General features: G+C 38.5%; 1 protein-coding gene across 1 annotated transcript in view; it reads left to right on the forward strand.

Moving 5' to 3' along the window:
- Positions 1-8042, forward strand: part of Trpm6 (transient receptor potential cation channel subfamily M member 6) — a 131718-nt gene extending 123676 nt beyond the window's left edge. The window contains 2 exon segments of the mRNA XM_090329291.1: positions 4115-4221; positions 7314-8042. Coding sequence (XP_090185417.1) covers positions 4115-4221; positions 7314-7447 — 241 coding nt within the window. The 3' untranslated portion in view covers positions 7448-8042.
- Positions 8043-18401: the final 10359 nt, after the last annotated feature.

Here is an 18401-nt window from a genome sequence, read left to right on the forward strand (position 1 = left end):
ATATATATATATATATATATATATATATGGAGAGAGAGAGAGAGAGAGAGAGAGAGAGAGAGAGAGAGAGAGAGAGAGAGAGAGAGAGAGAGAGGGAGTTTGTAGTAATTTTGATTCTTTCAGGAATGACAGGGAGAAAAAAGAGCAAAGGGAGAGGGAAAAGGAAAGACAGAGAAAGACATATATATGTATATTATATATATATGGAGAGAGAGAAGATTTTTTATTCATATATTTTTATTGTAATTAATAGAAGGGTTACATTATATTTGCCAGATAGAAGGTGCATTACTTCACAAACATTGATACCCTTTCTCATGTCTTGGTCCCCATTTCCCTTCCCCCACCCCGCCCCTCATCTTGTTTCCCCCTTTTCCTTATCCTATTTCAAATAACAAAATAAGCATATATACAATATATCAGATAACAAGGTGAAATACTATAACAATATGAGATAACCAAGGGACAGCAAAAGAGAAGATAGATAACATAGTACATTAAGGACAACAATCATTCATGATATGGATTTTGTTTCTATATCCTGGAAGTCCTTTCAATTAGTGTCATACTATATGGTGTTATGTATCTAAGTTTTGCTCTATTGTAAATCTCTGCTAGGAGAGCCCGAGGTTTCTACTGACTATGAAAAATGAGGGAAACCATTGAGCCTATGTTTCTTTGAGTCTGACTTACTTCACTTAATATGATTTTTTTCTAAGACTTTCCATTTCCTTACAAATGGGGCAATGTCGTTTTTTCTGACAGGAGGATAGAATTCCATTGTGTATAAATACCACATATTGTTGATCCAGTCATCAACTGAGGGGTATCTAGGTTGGTTCCATATCTTTGCTATGGTAAATAGTGCTATAATGACAATCGTTGTGCTAGTGGATTTAGTATGTCCTTGTTTCTGGATGATTGAGTTAATGGCAAGTAGTGGAATCGCTGGGTCATAGGGGAGCTCTATGTTTAGTCTTTTGAGGCACTGCCATACTGCTTTCCATAGTGGATGAACGAGTTTGCACTCCCACTAACAGTGTAGTAGTGATCCCTCCTGGCCACATCCCCTCCAGCATTTGTTGTTATTAGTTTTCCTGATCCTGGCCATTCTAACTGGAGTGAGGTGGAATCTTAGAGTTGTTTTGATTTGCATTTCTTTTATGGTCAGAGATGTTGAGTATTTCTTCATGTGTCTATAGGCCATTCTTATTTCTTCTTCAGAGAAGATTCTCTTTAAGTCTTTGGCCCATCTTTTAATGGGTTGGTTGTTTCTTTGGAGATTAGTTTTGGAGTGATTCAATTTTTTGACCTGTTGATATATTTTAGATATGAGGCCTTTGTCTATTGTATGGCTAGTGAAGATCTTCTCCCACTCTACGCTTTCTAGTTAATTTGCTAACTATGTCCTTTGCCATATAGAAGCTCTGCAGTTTAATGCAGCCCCACTTTTCCAGATTTTCTCTGATTTGTTGTGTTTCTGGGTCTTTATTAAGAAAGTTTTGACCTGTGCCAAGGGGACCTAGTGTATCTCCTATTCCTTCTTGTAAAGTTTTCAGCTTTTACCTCAAGGTCTTTGATCCATTTGGAGTTAATTCTAGTGCAGGGTGACAAAGAAGGATCCAACTTTAGTTTTCTGCACATGCTTAACCAGTTCTGCCAGCATCACTTGTTGAAGAGGCTGTCTTTCTTCCATTCTATATTTTTAGCTCCCTTATCAAAGATTAGGTGGCCATAGGTCTGCAGGTTAATATCTCTGTTCTCAGTTCTATTCCATTGGTCTTCAGGCCTGTTTTTGTGCCAGTACCAAGCTGTTTTGGTCAATATAACTCTGTAATAGAGTCTAAAGTTTGGTATTGAAATTCCTCCTGTGCTGTTCTTTCTGCTAAAAATTGTTTTTTGCTATACAGGGTCTTTTATTATTCCATATGAAATTTTGGATTTCTTCTTCTATTTCTTTAAAGAATGACATTGGGATATTGATGGGTATTGTGTTGAATTTATAGATAGCCCTTGGCAAGATTGCCATTTTCATGATGTTAATTCTACCAATTCAGGAGCATGGAAGGGTTTTTCCATATCCTCAGTTCTGCTTTAATTCCCCTTTTCAGGGTTTTAAAGTTTTCATCAAAAAGGTCCTTTACATTCTTAGTTAATTCCTAGGAGAGAGAAGATTTTACGTATAGCTTCTTTGTGAGAATCAAAGTTGTACTTCTAAGTTGAGGTTTTCATGCTTTCCTGGGAGGGAAGAAATGGAAGGCACACTAGAAAAATATTCCAAGAGGTTGTGCTGGAAAGTCTTGGAAAAGGAATGTTTCACGGTGAATGACTGCATTAACACCTTTGATTTTTGCTTCATCCTGATGGTAGTGTTTCCCTAGTCTAAATACCGAGTTTTCTTTATTTTCCCCCTACCTTTGGTTTAACCTTACTGAAGTGGTATCTTACCAGATGGACTGAAAGTGACATAGTTCAGTGACATGGTTAAAAATCATCAGAGCTAGATTTTGCACAATTGAGTGAGGAACCAGAAAAGTTAATCTTAAGTGTCTTTCTACCCTGTCTTTCCAAGAGATTTCCCCCACCTCTTGGCCACAGAGAAGAGAGGCAATCCGCGATCAGACTGAAATCAGCCCTCACTCTGAGTTTGGCACATCTTCAGAGCAGCCACTGTTTCTCTGCCAAAAGGAAGTGGAAATTGAGATAAATGTTTCAATACTTGGATGGAAAAAAAAGTCCAGTTTTACACCATGTCCCTTTTGAAAAACCACATTCCTTAGAAGCAAAGTTTATTGTTTCCTTTTGTGATATTTTTCTTTTTTTCTTCTTCTTCTTAAGTCGTGGTATTTAAGAGTGGTAATTGAGATCAGATTTTAAAATGTGCCGTTTCCACTCTGCATGTCATTAAAATAAAATATTAGTTTTCATAAAGTTTCATTGGAAGTGTTTCTGGTGGGCTGTGTTCTGTGGTAGGCAGAGTGTCAAAATCTAAAGAAAAATGGTTATTCCCAAGAGGAGAGTGATGAACAAGTCATTTTAGAATAAAGAATCTTGGAATCTGCCCAGATCTATTGTAACGATGGAATGTGTCTCATAGATAATGATTTTATTTGTGTTAACTACAAGGAATATATATGGTTGATTTAAACAATCATGTGGTCAAGTATTCACCTTTCTATAAAGAGTCTGGTTATTGCAGTTTTTAGGGTATACGGTGGCTTTTGAAAAAGCCCTAGATATTGGCTCTAGGATTTAGGTATTCTTTTAAATCATTTTTTAAATTATATTTTTATTATCTTTAAGAACCTGTACAAAAGGTTTACAATTGAACATGTGGATTTATGAGAACCATGCATCTTGCACAATATCACCCTTTCCAGCTTTCTCCTTCCAATCCCCATCCACTGTACTTTTAAGAAAAGTTAAGCTAGGCACCAGTGGCTCATGCCTGTAATCATAGCTACTGAGGAGGCTGAGATCTGAGGATCACAGTTTGAAGTCAATAGGGAAGAAAAGTCTGTGTGACATTAATCTCCAATAAACTACTCAGACAAAGCTGGAAATGGTACTGTGGCTCAAGTGGTAGAGCACTTACCTTAAACATAGAAAGGCTCAGGGATAGCACCCAGGCCTTGAGTCCAAGTGCCAAGACCAGAAAAAAAGTTATTTGGGCTGCAATCATGTTCATGTGTCTTTTAAAAAAAAGTTTATTAAAGAAGGTGTCTTCCAGTATTAAATTTACTAACTTCACGCCTTACCTTTTGGGGTATTTGAATGGAACATTTGGTAATGAATGTCATTCTCTCACTCCATATGTATTCAAAAGAATTTTACTGTATTTTGTTGTGATGGAGTACATAGAAAATTCACTGTTCTATCAGATTCACGCTGAAATGAGTTTCACAGTAGGTCTTGGAGTTGGGTACAAAGATGTAAGTGCATTTGAATTTTAAATTTACAAACCTAACATTGTCCTTCCCCAAAATGCTCTGTTCTTTTCTGGCTCCTTCAAGTTACTGGGTTACTAAGGGATACTGCTCACTGTCTCAGAGAATCCTGGTTGAGCTTCTTTTTCTCTGCTGTGATCTCATTGATATTCTGATATTTCCTCCAGATCAAGAGGAATGGTGTTTGGACCAGCCAATTTAGGAGAAGATGCAATTAGAAACTTCATTGCAAAACATCGTTGTAACTCCTGCTGCCGGAAGCTCAAACTACCGGGTATGCTGCAAACAATTCTATTTTCCACTCAGTCAATCTCTCCCCAGAACAACCTTGATCGTAACTTCGGATCGAGGAGGAAATCTTAATCACATTTAAAAAAAAAATCTCATTCACAGTCATTCACTGACTTTCTGACTACAAACTTTTCAAGACTTGGAAAGGATTAACGCAGTGGGGATTTGCTTTAGGTTCTGCCACAACATGATAAAAACAACATGAGTGATTTGTTGCAGTCACTCCAAGGAGAGGGAGAAAAAAATTGCACTGGTTTAAATGGGAAGAAATCCTACTAAGGCCTTTCCCCTCCCCACTCTGATTCCTAGGGTACCCCTAGCCCTTCTGCTCTGTTTTAATTTGCTTATTGGACCCTTGGGAGGCAGACTATCTAGGGACATGATACAGAAAACCGTACTTTTCTAGTCTAAAAGGCAGTCATTCTAGTTATTTTTCTGTCTGTCTTGGAGGAATCAATCCCAGAGTCTAATACAGGCTAGGCAAATATTTTATTGCTGAATTCCCAAACCTGCCATTTTAAAGTATATATTTTAATGATATGCAGTAATATGGCATACTTTCTCTGACACCTATTTAATCACACTTGGTATAAAAGCAGAATATTTCTCTGCCCCCAACCTGGTAACCCTAACTTTGCTGATCCTTTCCTCTCAGAGGGGTGCTTGATGTCTGCCTCAGCTTGTTCAGTCTACTTTCCTAGGCCATATCAAACTTGTTCTCATATTGGAAGTTCACATGATTCAAGCTGCTTTACCAGAAGTGATTAGAACCTTGAGTCAGGCCCATGGCCCATGCCTATAGTCCCAGTTATTTTAGAGGCTGAGGCAGGAGAAATATCTGAGCTCTGGAATTCAGAACCCAGTCTGAGTGACACATTACACACACACACACACACACACACACACACACACACACACACACACACACACACAATGAATTGGAAATCCGTAAAATCTGGGATGGAACAGTGGTAAACCTGCAATAATTAAAGGTAATTTTCAATCCTGTTTGAGTAAGAAGAAAAGGGAGACAGGCTTCTGTGGGTGTAAGACTGTGATTCAAAGCACCCTGTGTCAGTGAGAGGTGGCACAGATATTGAATAGGAAGATCAAGATAGAGAAGAGACAGACTCATAACACTGGTCTCTGCTCAGGATTTGCTATCACAAATCGATCACCATTTAGCAGAAGTCAGAGGATAGCACTTTGGTATCCAGTCTGGTTCAAAGAATCTCAGAGGGGAAGCTCGGCTGGGCAGCCATCTCTTCAGGAAGGTTGCGATGCGAGACAGGAGCTGAGGAATGTCTGAGTTATCCCATGGAGTGGGAGTTTCACTAAGGAACTCAGAATCCTCAGACACTGGTGCCTGCCTAGTCTGATTGCACAGGGCAGTCTCCATTCTTAGACCCAGGACAACGTCTGTCTAGTCAGCGAGGAACCAAGAAGTAATGAGCCATAGTTCACTGCTTCTAATCCTTGAGCCCCTTTTAAATTCTACTATATGATCCAAGAGTGAAGTCATCTCCTTTTTTTTTTTACTGGATTGGTGGATAATTCAGTAGTCTCTTTATCTTTAGATCAAATCGGCATCACCTTTCCAAGTGTTATTTTTGAACTAAATTTATGTGGAAATAAGAAATACCCTGATTTACTTACAAATTTTTGGTAATCTAAGGAAAGGATTTAGTTTGAAAGACAGGATTAGAGATGGATTTCCTTTTTTGTTTTTAACATTTTCCTTTTTTCCCCTTCTTTAAACAGAGGCAATATGAATACAGGACTGAGAGGCAGGAATCTGGGCTCTTATCCTAGTGTTTCCACTCACTGCATCCCTGACCTTCTGTATCCTCCTGTGAAAGTGGTCCTTGTTTCATTAAGTTGGTGTGAGGGTTAAATTAATATATGTATATGTTTGATAAGTGTTGGTTAATAATTTTTATGTCCATAGAATCTCCATTTAACATAGCAAAGATTAATACTACAGTTCCTCCTGTACCCATTTATGTCTTGAGATTGAACCCAGGGCTTCCTGTCCATCAACTATATACTTTACCACTAAGAAGCCTCCTACTTCTACAGAAACACATGTTCAATATCAGTAAATTGAGTTATAACAGCACAAAAATGTCCATAAGTATTTATCACCCATTCCTGTCATACTCCACCCTCCATTTTTGAAGGTATTAGGGCTTGAGTTTAAAGCTTTGAGCATTTTTACATCAAGGCTGGCACTCTACCACTTGACCCACATCTCTACTTCTAGCTTCTTGCTGGTTAACTGGATATGAGAGTCTCTGTGGGAGTTTTCTGTTCAGGTTAGCTTCAAACTACCATTCTCAGATCTCAGCCACTTGAATAGTTTGGATTGCAGGTGTGAGCCACCAGTCTGTCTCCTTCCTTGCCTCCCTTCCTTCTTTCCTTCCTTCCCCTCCCTCTCTTCTCTCCCTCCTTCTTCTTTCCTACCTTCTTCCCTTCCTCTCTCTCTCTTTTCTTTTCTCCCTCTCCCCTTTCCCTTTTCCCTCCCTTAGTATTGGGGTTTGATCTCAGGGTCTTAAGCCATGTTCTCAGCCCCTTCTCTGTAATATTCTCCTGAAGATTACCTCTGGTAGTATTTGTTTTTTTCCCCCCACAGGAAAAGGGAGACCTTAGAAAATAGAGATTCTGATCACTGAATGAGGCTTTTGTAGGTAGTAGACAGATTTAGATATAGCTTTTGTTGCAGGAAATGGATTTCTGGGATTCCAGAATCTACCACTTTGAACAGTCTACATGACCTTGCCTATGACTGGTATTTCTCATTTGCTTCATTTAACTCTGGCCAGGTTGTGCTTTATGGGGCATGGTACATTGAATCAAACAACCAACTATTCCCTCTCTTGTGGTACTCATCACTTAAATGTAGTGGGCAATTCAAATTGTACATGGACACTGGGGTGGAGAAATGTTGGTTGGGTTTCATATACCATGGTGAGGGAGTAGTAGAGACTCCCTGAATATTTAGCCACCCCTAAAGTCTAATCTGTGCACTCAGTGCATTCTGACAGATAGATCCCTTAAAGCTTGTCTTCCTTGCAGATCTCAAAAGAAATGATGATTCCCGTGGAAGAATACATTTCCACTGTGGACCTGAGAAGAAAACAGAACCAGTGGAGAGGCCTCCAGAAAGAGAATGGAATAGGAATTCCCTAGAAGAACACACGAGACTATAAAAAAGGAATGGAAGAGAGTGGCCATGGTACTAGCCCTTTCTGCAGTGCACATTTCATCTTGATGGAGATACCCACATTATAACGTAATGTTGATTCCACCAGGAGACCTTACTTTATGCCCCAGGGCTTCCCTGGGACACGCACTCTCGAGCCTCTAGTTTGTCCTTGTCAAGAAGTCTCACTGGAGGATAGCCAACAGGTCTCTGTGTGGGACATTGTGCAGGTCGTTTTGCTTGTATTCTCCATCTTCCAGTTCCACGTGAAGAAACTTGGATGAGTCAGCTGGGAATATTGTTCCTTTATACCTCATTGCTTTAGCTGGTCACTTGGAACCATTAGAGCAGAATTTTGTGCATTAAAGACCAGGGGGTTGAATTAATTTATTTTCTCACTGTGTGTGCAGACTCTGCCCCCCACGGCTACATCTGCTCATCCACAGATTGTACTTATGTATCTATATGTACATTAACAAGTTACTTGACTTCCTCTTTTCTCTTACCCAGCAGCATCAGGCTTTGAATAGCACCAACCAAAGAAAATGATGGACCGAGTGTGTGTTTGCACACCCTTTCTCTACCAGGACAAAATTAAACCATGCTACAATCTTAGATTCGTGTGTGTGTCCATGAATCATATGAAGCCTGGGTATTTCAGGTTCTTCTGAGAGGGAAATAATTTTTAAAAAAGGAGTGGAAGGAATTTGGAGCACATTCTTTTGCCTTTTTTTTCCCCTTATACTTTCTCCATAAGAAAGCAAGACGCTAGCACTGGTGGCTCATGCCTGTAATCCTAGCTACTCATGAAGCTGAGATGTAAGGATCAAGGTCCATAAACTATTCTGGATAGAAAAATCTGTGTGGCTCTTAATCTCCCATTAACCAGAAAAAAAAAGCCAGAAGTAGTGCTGTGGCTCAAATGGTAGAGTACTAGCTTGAGTCAAAATGCTAAAGGACAGCACCTTATACTGTTGCGTGTGCGCACACACACACACACACACACACACACACACACACACACACACACACACTCAAAACAAAAAGGAAAGAAAACCAGGGACAAGGATATGTATAACTGGAAATTGTTAAGAAAAGCTTGCTTCCCTTAAGCTTAAGGATTTCATTAGAGAATAATTTAGTTAACCTCTATAATTCCATTCCTCTTCTAAAGTTGTATACATATTATGAACCTTGAGAACTGCTCTGTTTGGTCTTATGGAGAAAGATGTGGTTTGAGGCAGAAAACATGGTTTTTGCAGGTGTTTGTTCCTTCCAGAGTGAAGTTCTGATGATTCAGTCCACCTTGAAAACCTATCAGGAGTTTTGGAAGCTTAAAGTGAGAGTTCCCACAGGCCTGTGTAGCCTGATTGCAGGAGGAGCCACACTTACATGCTAAATGGGGTTGCCCTTTCTTTGAGCAAATACAAGTTTTCCATACAAGCAGTGATGAGGGCTAGCAAATCTCTTTTTTTTTAATTTTATTTTTTTTTCTAGCAAATCTCTTATTTTGCATCTTTTGCATTCTTCTGACTCAGTCTGTCAACAGCAAGCCTGTTGGATTCCAATGTTTTCAGCTTATTTTTATTTTTAGTCCTTATATTAGGTGGCTTGCTTGTGAATCTGTTTTTAATATCTGTACTCCTGCATTCTCAGGTAATCCTTCAGCAGGAATGTTTGCATGAGCAGGAGGAAGCCAAGAACTCTAGATGCAAAGAACTGTGTCTGGTTCTGGAAAGAATTTGTGTGCTCATCCAAGGATACACCAAAGGCTTTGGTTTGTTTGCCAAATACATGGAACCTGGATTGGAACTCAAAGTGCAGTTTAACTTCCAATTTTTGTGGTGTGCTTTTTGTAATTTTAAGGAAAATCTACCGAATCACATTTACTTATTCATTTATTTTAGGTTCTGATACTAGGATCTAAACTAAGGGTCTAGTACTTTCCCTTATCTTTTTTTTTGTTCAAGGCTGACATTCAGGCTTTTTGGTGGTTAATTGAAGATAGGAATCTCACAGACTTTTCTGCCCTAGGCTAACTTTAAACCAGGATGCTCAGATTTCTGCCTTCCTGAGTTGCTAGGATTCCAGGCATTAGCCATGGCTCTCAGCTCAGAATCACATTTTTAAATAATGTGCTTCTGGGCCAGAAATCACTGGGATTCTTTGCCCATAATGCGACAATGTCAAATTTGATTGACTTGCGCTCATAAAGGATGCAGTGTTGTTTTTCAACTGGTAGTTAAGTGCCATTTGTATTCTGCAATAACAATGAAACTGCAGCACTGAATGTAGCAACTTTGCCTTTTTAAAAAGCTATGTTTCTTTTTTGTTTATTTAATTTTTGTTTATTTAATTTTTTGTTTTAAGTTTCAATTTCTAGTAAATGTGAAAAACTATTTCACCACTGGGTAAATGTCAAATTATGAAATATGTCTCATATCCTACCTGCCAGAAGAATGGGTTCAGATTGGGATAAAAGAAGAAAACAAGTCTTTCCATTTCCTTACAAATGGTACAATATCATTCTTTCTGAAGGATGAGTAGAATTCCTGTATAAACCACATTTTCTTGAACCATTTGTCCACTAAGGGACACTTAGGTTGATCCCATATCATGGCTATGGTAAACAATACTGCAATAAACATGGTTGTAATGGTGACTTTAGTGTGGCCTGGTTTGTAGTCCATTGGATAAATTCCTAGGAGTGGAATGACTGGATCATAGGGAAGCTCACATTTAGTCTTTTAAGAAACCTCCATACTGCTTTCCAGAATGGTTGAACAAGGTTATGTTCCTACCAAAAGTGTAAAAAAAGGGGTTTCTTTTTTACTGCATCCCTGCTAGCATTTGTTTGTTACTTTGGGCCAAGGCCAAAGAATCATAGGCTACACGGTTTCCCTCATTTGTGGTAACTAGAATGAGCCTATAAATCTACAAGTAAACACACTGAATGACTAAAATAAATAAATAAACAAACAAATAAATAAATAACAGTGGGACATGAAAAATTATATAAAACCCTAGTCATTAACATATAGATGCCAAAGAAGTGCACATAGCAGTACTTATTAGCTATACATAGATGATCATATAAATAATATTCTATGGAATGAAATCCCGGGAAAGGAAGCAAAAGACATTCTTCAGCTGCCATTGATGCTGTTTTTTTTTTCTTTTCCTTTTTGTTTGTTTGTCTTTGGAAGGGTGGGGAGGAAAAATAAAAGATGGAACAAGGATGAACACATACAACAGTGATACTAGCCACTATGTCTTGAGCCAAAGAAGCTCAGAGAGAGTGCCTAGGCATTGAATTCAAGCTCAAGACTTATACAAGAAAAAAAAAAAAAACAAAAGCAAAAAGCAGAACAAATAAGATGACAGAGATAACACTTTGGAGCACCCAAGTTAGAGTCAATCCCATGACCCATTTCTGAAGACAACACCTGTCTCACAAGTAGGATCTGAGATGAACACCACAGAAGCAGCTGGGATCCAGGAAATTCTCTCTTGAAGCATCCGATATCTTGCGGTTTTCTTTCTCAAGCTGAAAATGGAGCTCCATTCATCTTCTATTGCTATCTTCAAATTTCTTGCAGCCCAGAGGAATGAAATCTAATATAGTTTTGGGTATTGTTCTTTTTCTTTTCTTTCTTATTTTTTGGGGGGTGTGGCTTTGCCAAACAAGGACTGACTAAGATTTTCCAACAATCATTTTAGCCAGTGCTTTTAAAATGGGTGTGTGTGTGTGACTTATATTAGAAAACATCAAAGGCTATGGTTGTAAAAGTTGTGACAGAGACATTGTTGTGACAAAGTATGCCACTTTCAAATATATATATAGATATATATTTAAAGAAATAATAAAAACCTTAGTCAAGGGACTTCATTTACTAATGAATAAAAAGTAAAAATTTGCATTTTTAATCTAAAAAGAAATGATTATTGAGTCCTTAAAAATCCAACACAATTATTTTAATTTTCTAGGAAATAGCTTTTAACCACCTACACCTTGTATATTGAATTGCCAACTAGTTCTTGTTCTTATCATCATGGTGATAATGCCAGAGTGCAATTCTTCGCTGGGGACTATTGAAATGAGATGATAAGTTCCCAGAAACTGCCTAGCAATAATCGCCACCTTATTACCCTTTGCAAAGAAGATTGAGAGGAAAGTCATTTGAAAGATGGCTCGTTACCATGCCCTAGTACGATTTCTTTACCCACATCTCTCTAAAGCTTGAGAACAGGAGGATTATTCTCTGAGGTTGATATTTGAAGGCTGTGTGTTTGCCTCTTTGAAGTCTTGGTATTTAATTTTCTCTAGTCATTTTTGGGCAATTTCTAAGAAACTAGTTGAAGTTCATTTGTTGTAAGTTAAAATTAAATGACAGAAAAGTTTTTTTTTAATTCTGCAGAGGTTAGCTTCTGAAGGTAGATGAAACTTAAATAGTATTTCAAATCTTTAATCACTTGGGGTAAGGATGGAGAATAGGAAGTATTCTGAAAACCACACTTTATTTTATTTTAGTTTTTAAAAATTTAGCACAGTTCTTGTTTGGTGACTTTCCTGTCTAATTCATGATATACAGATTAATATTAGATTAAAAAATAAAACAGCCTAATAGGAACAATTACGTATGTTACCTAATTTTTTAAGAACAATATATTTAGTCCTCAAGGTCTCCATCACTTTCAGACTTTTAATGCCAGTTTATATAATTTGTCTAACCCTTATAAATCATCAGCTCTGCAATGGAGACAAAGTTCAAATGAAGGTGAATGTTAATGAGAAGAGAGGCACTTATAAATTCCTCAGAGACATTTATTTTTAAAAGTGTGTGTGTGTGTGTGTGTGTGTGTGTGTGTGTGTGTGTGTGAATATGGTCTCCAGCTCAATAAATAGTAATGGCTTTTATTTCTGATATGATGTGATCATTATGTACTGTTGAAAAGGAAGGCTCAGTGGATCTGCATCCTTATGAGCAATAAAGTGAATCTAGGTAGGGCAACGGTGATGATGCTTGTAATCTCAGCTTTGCAGGTAGCTGAGATCAAAAGGCTGGATGTTCAAAGACCATCATAGCAGAAAAAGTTTATTCAACTCCATCTCCAAAATAATCAATAAAGCTCATGGATGGTGACATAGTTCAAATGGGCAAACACCAGCCTAGTAAACTCGAGGCCTTGAGTTCAAATCCCATGATTGCAATCCCCTGAACTCTGCAATCTCCCAAACTGATTCTGCTATTTCTCCTTTCCCAATGGAAAATATTGATAGCACACCATCAACGTTCCCCTCCACCCCACTTTTTTTTTTTTAAAGAAAACAAACCAGTCTTGGGACTTGAACTCAGGCCTGCACACTGATCCAGGCACTTGTCCATGAGCTTCTTATTCAAGACTGACACTCTACCACTTGAGCCACAGCACCACTTGTGGCTTTTTCTGTTTATGTGGTACTGAAGATTGGAACCCAGAGCTTCATGCATGGTAGACAAACACTTTACCACTAAGCCACACTCACCACCCCCACAACTCCCTTTTTATTAAAGCTTAACAGGTTAGTTTAAAATCAGGAAATTCACCATTTCATAGTTTTCTCTACTTGTTTGATTTTAGGTTTACTTGGCAAGTTATTTTTGATCATCTTCTATCCAAAGAAAATGCATGTAGGACAAGAAGTAGAGCAAGGATATTAATGTTTGCAAAGCAGTGTTTTAAAAAGTGTCTATTAACAATGTGAAGTGGCGGGACATGGAACTTAGCTAAGCTTCATGAGAGGCTGGTTGCATACACTGATCTCTTGGGGTGGAAGAGCCACAGATCCAGCACCAGTAATCCTGATTCTGCCTGTTGGTTGTGGTGCTGAGAAAAGGACACAGTGCCAAAGTAGGGGGCATGTAGCATGGGGGGACTATAGAGAAAATTCGGTGATATACATGGCTGTCCTCCTACACACAGAACCTGTACTTGGGAAGAAATGGTTTTTGAAATGGTTTATGAATGTTTGAAATGCTGGTGTATCAAAGTAAAATATTTCAGGTGTTTTGCCAAAAAAGTGTTTCTTAACAGTCATTTCAATATTGTCTATGTAAGGATGCATAGTAATAAGGCCATTCTGTTCTATAGCTTACCATCTTCTTTCAGCACTTAGCCTCTTTGAGAATTCTCATCGTGTGATGTACTTTTTTATTGTGAACTTTTAGAAATTCCACCTATTAAATGACTTACAACTTCTTCCGATTACTGTAGTAAAAATTGTTTTGCTAATGACGATATAAGTGTGGACAATACTAGCCTCTTATTAGTGTAATTTGAAGATTTATCACTCGCATATTTTTGCTTTAGCTTGTGTGTGTGTGTGTGTGTGTGTGTGTGTGTGTGTGTGTGTGTGTGTGCCAGAACGGGAACAGGATCTAGATGCTCTTGTTTCTGTTGCTCAAAGCTAGCAGTCTACGCTTGAGCTATACTTCTACTTTTGGCCTTGTTTAGAAGCTCATTGGAATTAAGAGTCTCATGGATTTTCATGCCCACGCTGCCTTCAAACTATGATCCTCAGATCTCAGCCTCGTAAGTAGCTAGGATTACAGGCATGAGCCTTGGGTACTTAGCTTGCTTTGGCTTTTACTGAACCTTTTGCTCTGTAGGTTGCTGGTAATTAAGCAACAAGTCACAGAGCTTCAAGTTGTTTTTCTAACTAAAAGAAACCTTCAGTTGGAAGTGATGGTGGCTCAGGCCTGTAATCCTAGCTACTTAGTTCATATCAGCCATGAAACTCTTCTCCAGTTAACCACCCAAAAAGTGGTAGTGGAGTTATGACTTGGAAGTGGCAGTGTGGCTCAAACAGTAGTGTGGGAGTCTTGAGTGAAAACACTAAGGAACAGATTTCAGGTCCTGAGTTCAAGGCCCAGTACTGGAAGAAGCTGCAATTAAAAAACTGGACCAAATCACTGACACAAAAATCGTAGGCGAGCTGGGTGCTGGTGGCTCACTCCTCTAATCCTAGCTCACAACTCAAGGGGCTAAGATCTGAGGATTGTGTTCAAAGCTAGCTTGGACGAGAAAGTCTGTGAGGCTTTCATATCCAATAAATGACTTAAAAGTGCTGGAAGTTGTGCTATGGTTCAAATGATAGAGGGCTAGCCTGAGCAAAAGCAGCTCAAGGACAGCACCCAGTCCCTGAGTTCAAGCACCAGGACTGGCAAAACAACAACAACAACAACAAACTAAACTCTAAAATAACAATAACTTAAACTAATAAAAACAACAATAAAATTTATGCGAATGAGCTATACTACTTGTGAGTGGGGAATGGGTGAGAAAAACTGGGAGAAAGTAAAGGAAGAGGTGACTGGGTTCAAAAAAATACACTATATAACCTGACTTACGTAACCGTTATCCCTTTGTATATGACTTCTACAATAACCATAAAATATATTTTAAAATGCACAGTTAAAATTACCTCTCATAGTTTTATACATAAATTGGAACACTGGACTCTAACTTAAGCTGTCAGACAACTTAAACTCTCAAACTAGGCCTGTAGACTATTCCCTGGTGTTTTCATTTCTTCTGTCACATTAAAGAAATCTCTTGTGGATGTGGCTGGTCAGCTGTAAACCCTGTGAAGTGGTAGAAAAATAACTTCACCTTTGACAAGACCTGAGGTAGGTAGGTACAGGATGACAGGTGGGTCCCTTGAGTCTGATCCTTAATCTGTTAAATCTGTTTTCCTGCTTCCACTTCTATCTCCTCCTTCCTCTCCTCTTATCCCCCCATCCTTCCTTTCTTCCTTCCTTCCTTCCCTCCTTTTCTTCTTTCTTTTTCTTTCTTCTCTCTGTCTCTTTCCCTCTCTCCACACTTTCTCTTCTCTTCCTTCCTAGTAGACAATTAAATGTTCATTAATCCCCACAATACTTACCATTTGATACCCTCGATTGGTGTGCTAGTTTATCAATATATAGTGAAAAATAGAATCTATGCAAGCAACAAGTTTTTTTTGCCAGTCTTAGGTCTTGAACTCAGGGCCTGAGCACTGTCCTTGGGCTTTTCTCAAGGCTAGAGCTCTACCTACCACATGAGTCTCAGCACCACTTTCAGTGTTTTTCTATTTATGTGGTACCGAGAAATCGAACCTGGGTCTTCGTGAATGGTAGGCAAGCACTCTACCACTCCCAGCCCAAGCAACAAAATTTTTATCAGCTTGACCCATTGCACTACCTCCTGGGAGGCTTGGCTTATAATTAAAAGTTTGCTTGAAAGTACATGGAATCAGAACAAAGAGAGGTAGAGAAGTCTAATTTTGAATGGAATATAGTTTACACATACTGTTTCGTCTCATTTCTTTGGAGGGATGGACCTTCCAGTGGGAGTGGGCTATGTGAAATCAGACATCCCTCAGCCTCATTCCTAAGGGTACAGCCAGTGTCAAACAACTCTTAGGTGAAGTGTGGGAAGCATGGGTGATGATGAGAGTCTTTCTTCCTCTCTCATCCTTTCTTCTCAGTGTTTTTCCCTTCTCTCTTTCTTTGTCCCCTCCCTCCCCCCACATCTCCTTTTTGTATGGTTCCAATTTCCTCTTTCTGTTACATTTTTTTGCCAAGACCCTAGGTGCATCATTAATTTTACATGTGCATCATTTGTTTTCCCAGAAATGGGTAGAATTAGAAAATGAGTTTAAAAGGATAGGTAAAGACAAATCAAAATAGATTTTACCTCAGCAGAATTAATTTACCAACTCAGCAATGACTAGAACTCAGACCTCTAGTTCAGCAGTGGTTACTCTAAAATTGAGCACATGTACATGTAAAAGCAAATCATGTTTTCTTTTTATTACTAAAGTCCTTTTGTGTACCTGAAAAATTCAGATGTTTGTATGAATATGTTTTACACTTGGAACTTGTCATAAAATTGTCATTAAGGTGGGTCAAGTGAATGTTTATTGGTCTGTGTATTGCACTGAGAATAATTTAGGAGGCATGTGACTTTAGAATGCTATTGCAAAATACTATTGAAAATTAAATTATTTTGTTGTTTCCTTGGCTTGTGTGTGTGTGTGTGTGCATGTGCTTTCATAAACAGAAATTAGCTAGTTGGCTGGCCATGGGAGCTTTCAAGTCAAAAGACTCCATACAGTTTGGCTTTTAGCCACCTATAGTTATATATGCTTATAATTCCGGTTCTTAGGAAAGTAAGACAGGAAAGTCATAATTTTGAGGTCAAACTGAGCAACAGAGTGAGTCAAAAACCAGTGTGGTTATTAGATTTCTTGATCATGGCCATTCTAATTGGAGTGAGGTGGAATCTCAAAGTTGTTTTAATTTGACTTTCTTTTATGGCCAGAGATGTTGAGCATTTCTTCATGTGTCTATAGGCCATTCTTATTTCTTTTTCAGAGAAGTCTCTCTTTAAGTCATTGGCCCATCTTTTAATGGGATGGTTGTTTCTTTGAAGATTTGTTTTGGAGAGATTTTTTTTTTACCTGTAGATATATTTTAGATATGGGGCCTTTGTGTGTTGTATGGTTAATGAAGATCTTCTCCCACTCTGTGGACTACCTAACTTGCTAGCTACTCCGTTGCCATACAGAAACTCTGCAGTTTAATGCAGCCCCATTTATCCAAACTTCCTTAATTTGATGTGTTTCTGGGTCTTTATTACTAGGATGTGGCCAGGAGGGATTGCTACTACACTGTTGGTAGGAGTGCAAAATCATTCAATCACTATGGGAAGCAGTATGGCAGTTCCTCAAAAGACTGAACATAGAGCTCCCCTGTGACCCAGCAATCCCATTCCTTGGCATTTACCCAATCATCCAGAAAAAAAGACACACTAAAGACACTGGCACAATGATGTTCATTGCAGCATTATTCACCATAGCAAAGATATGGAAGCAACCCAGGTGATCCTTAGTAGAGGATTGGATCAAGAAGATGTGGTACTTATACACAATGCAATTCTATGCTGCCATCAGAAACAATGACATCACCCATTCGTAAGGAAATGGAAAGACTTGGAAAAAATCATATTAAGTGATGTAAGCTAGACCCAAAGGAACATAGGCTCAATGGTTTCCAACATTTGTAATAGTACACACCTAGGACTCTCCTAGCAGAAGATTTACAATAGCTCAAAACTTGGGTACATAAGGCCATATAGGACAAGAGTAATTGAAAGGATCTCCAAGATATGGAAACAAGGTTTTTATCTTGTGTGATTGTTGTTCTAAATGTACTATGTTATTTCTCATCTCTTTTGTTGCCCTTTGGTTAATCTCATATTGTTATAGTATCTGACTTTGTTACCTTGTATATTGTATACACATTTATTTGTTTATTTGAAATAGGGAAGGGAAGGGGGAAAACAAGAAGATTGGGAGGGGGTGGGGGAGGGAAGTGGGACAAAAACATGAGAAGGGATATTGATGTGTGAGAAGTAATGCACCTTCTATCTGGCAAATATAACTGTAACCCATCTATACATTACAATAAAAAATGTGGGCGAAACAGCAGGACCCTGTCTCAAAATGAAACACTTAGATTTCTACAGGTGCTTCAAATATTTTATTTTATTCAGAACATTTAAAATTACTTTTCATTGGCATAAAAAGCCTCCAAGTCATCCAGAACCTGCTTCTAAAAGAGGTCCTATGGACTAGCAGAGAATTCTTCAGAACTTTGAGTCAGATGGATTTGAGGTTGAACTAAAGCCTGCTAGAAAATAGTAGTGGGTGACTTTGGGGAGCTTGTTTAGTTCTGCATTTTCATTTATCATCTGGAGATGGCAGGATTATCTGCCAGATGGAAATGGACTACTGCTTTGTGTGGTTGCTTGTCACTATTTCAACACTCCAAGTACTTTGGGTTGATCCCAGAGTTTATGATGTCCCAGTATGACACCTTTTCTCCAAGATCCCCGAAACACTGATGAAGGCTGTAAATTCCACTCTGGGAGAGTGA

Source organism: Megascapheus bottae, chromosome 3, assembly GCF_031878675.1.
Source record: "Megascapheus bottae isolate mThoBot1 chromosome 3, mThoBot2.hap1, whole genome shotgun sequence".
Taxonomy (NCBI): domain Eukaryota; kingdom Metazoa; phylum Chordata; class Mammalia; order Rodentia; family Geomyidae; genus Megascapheus; species Megascapheus bottae.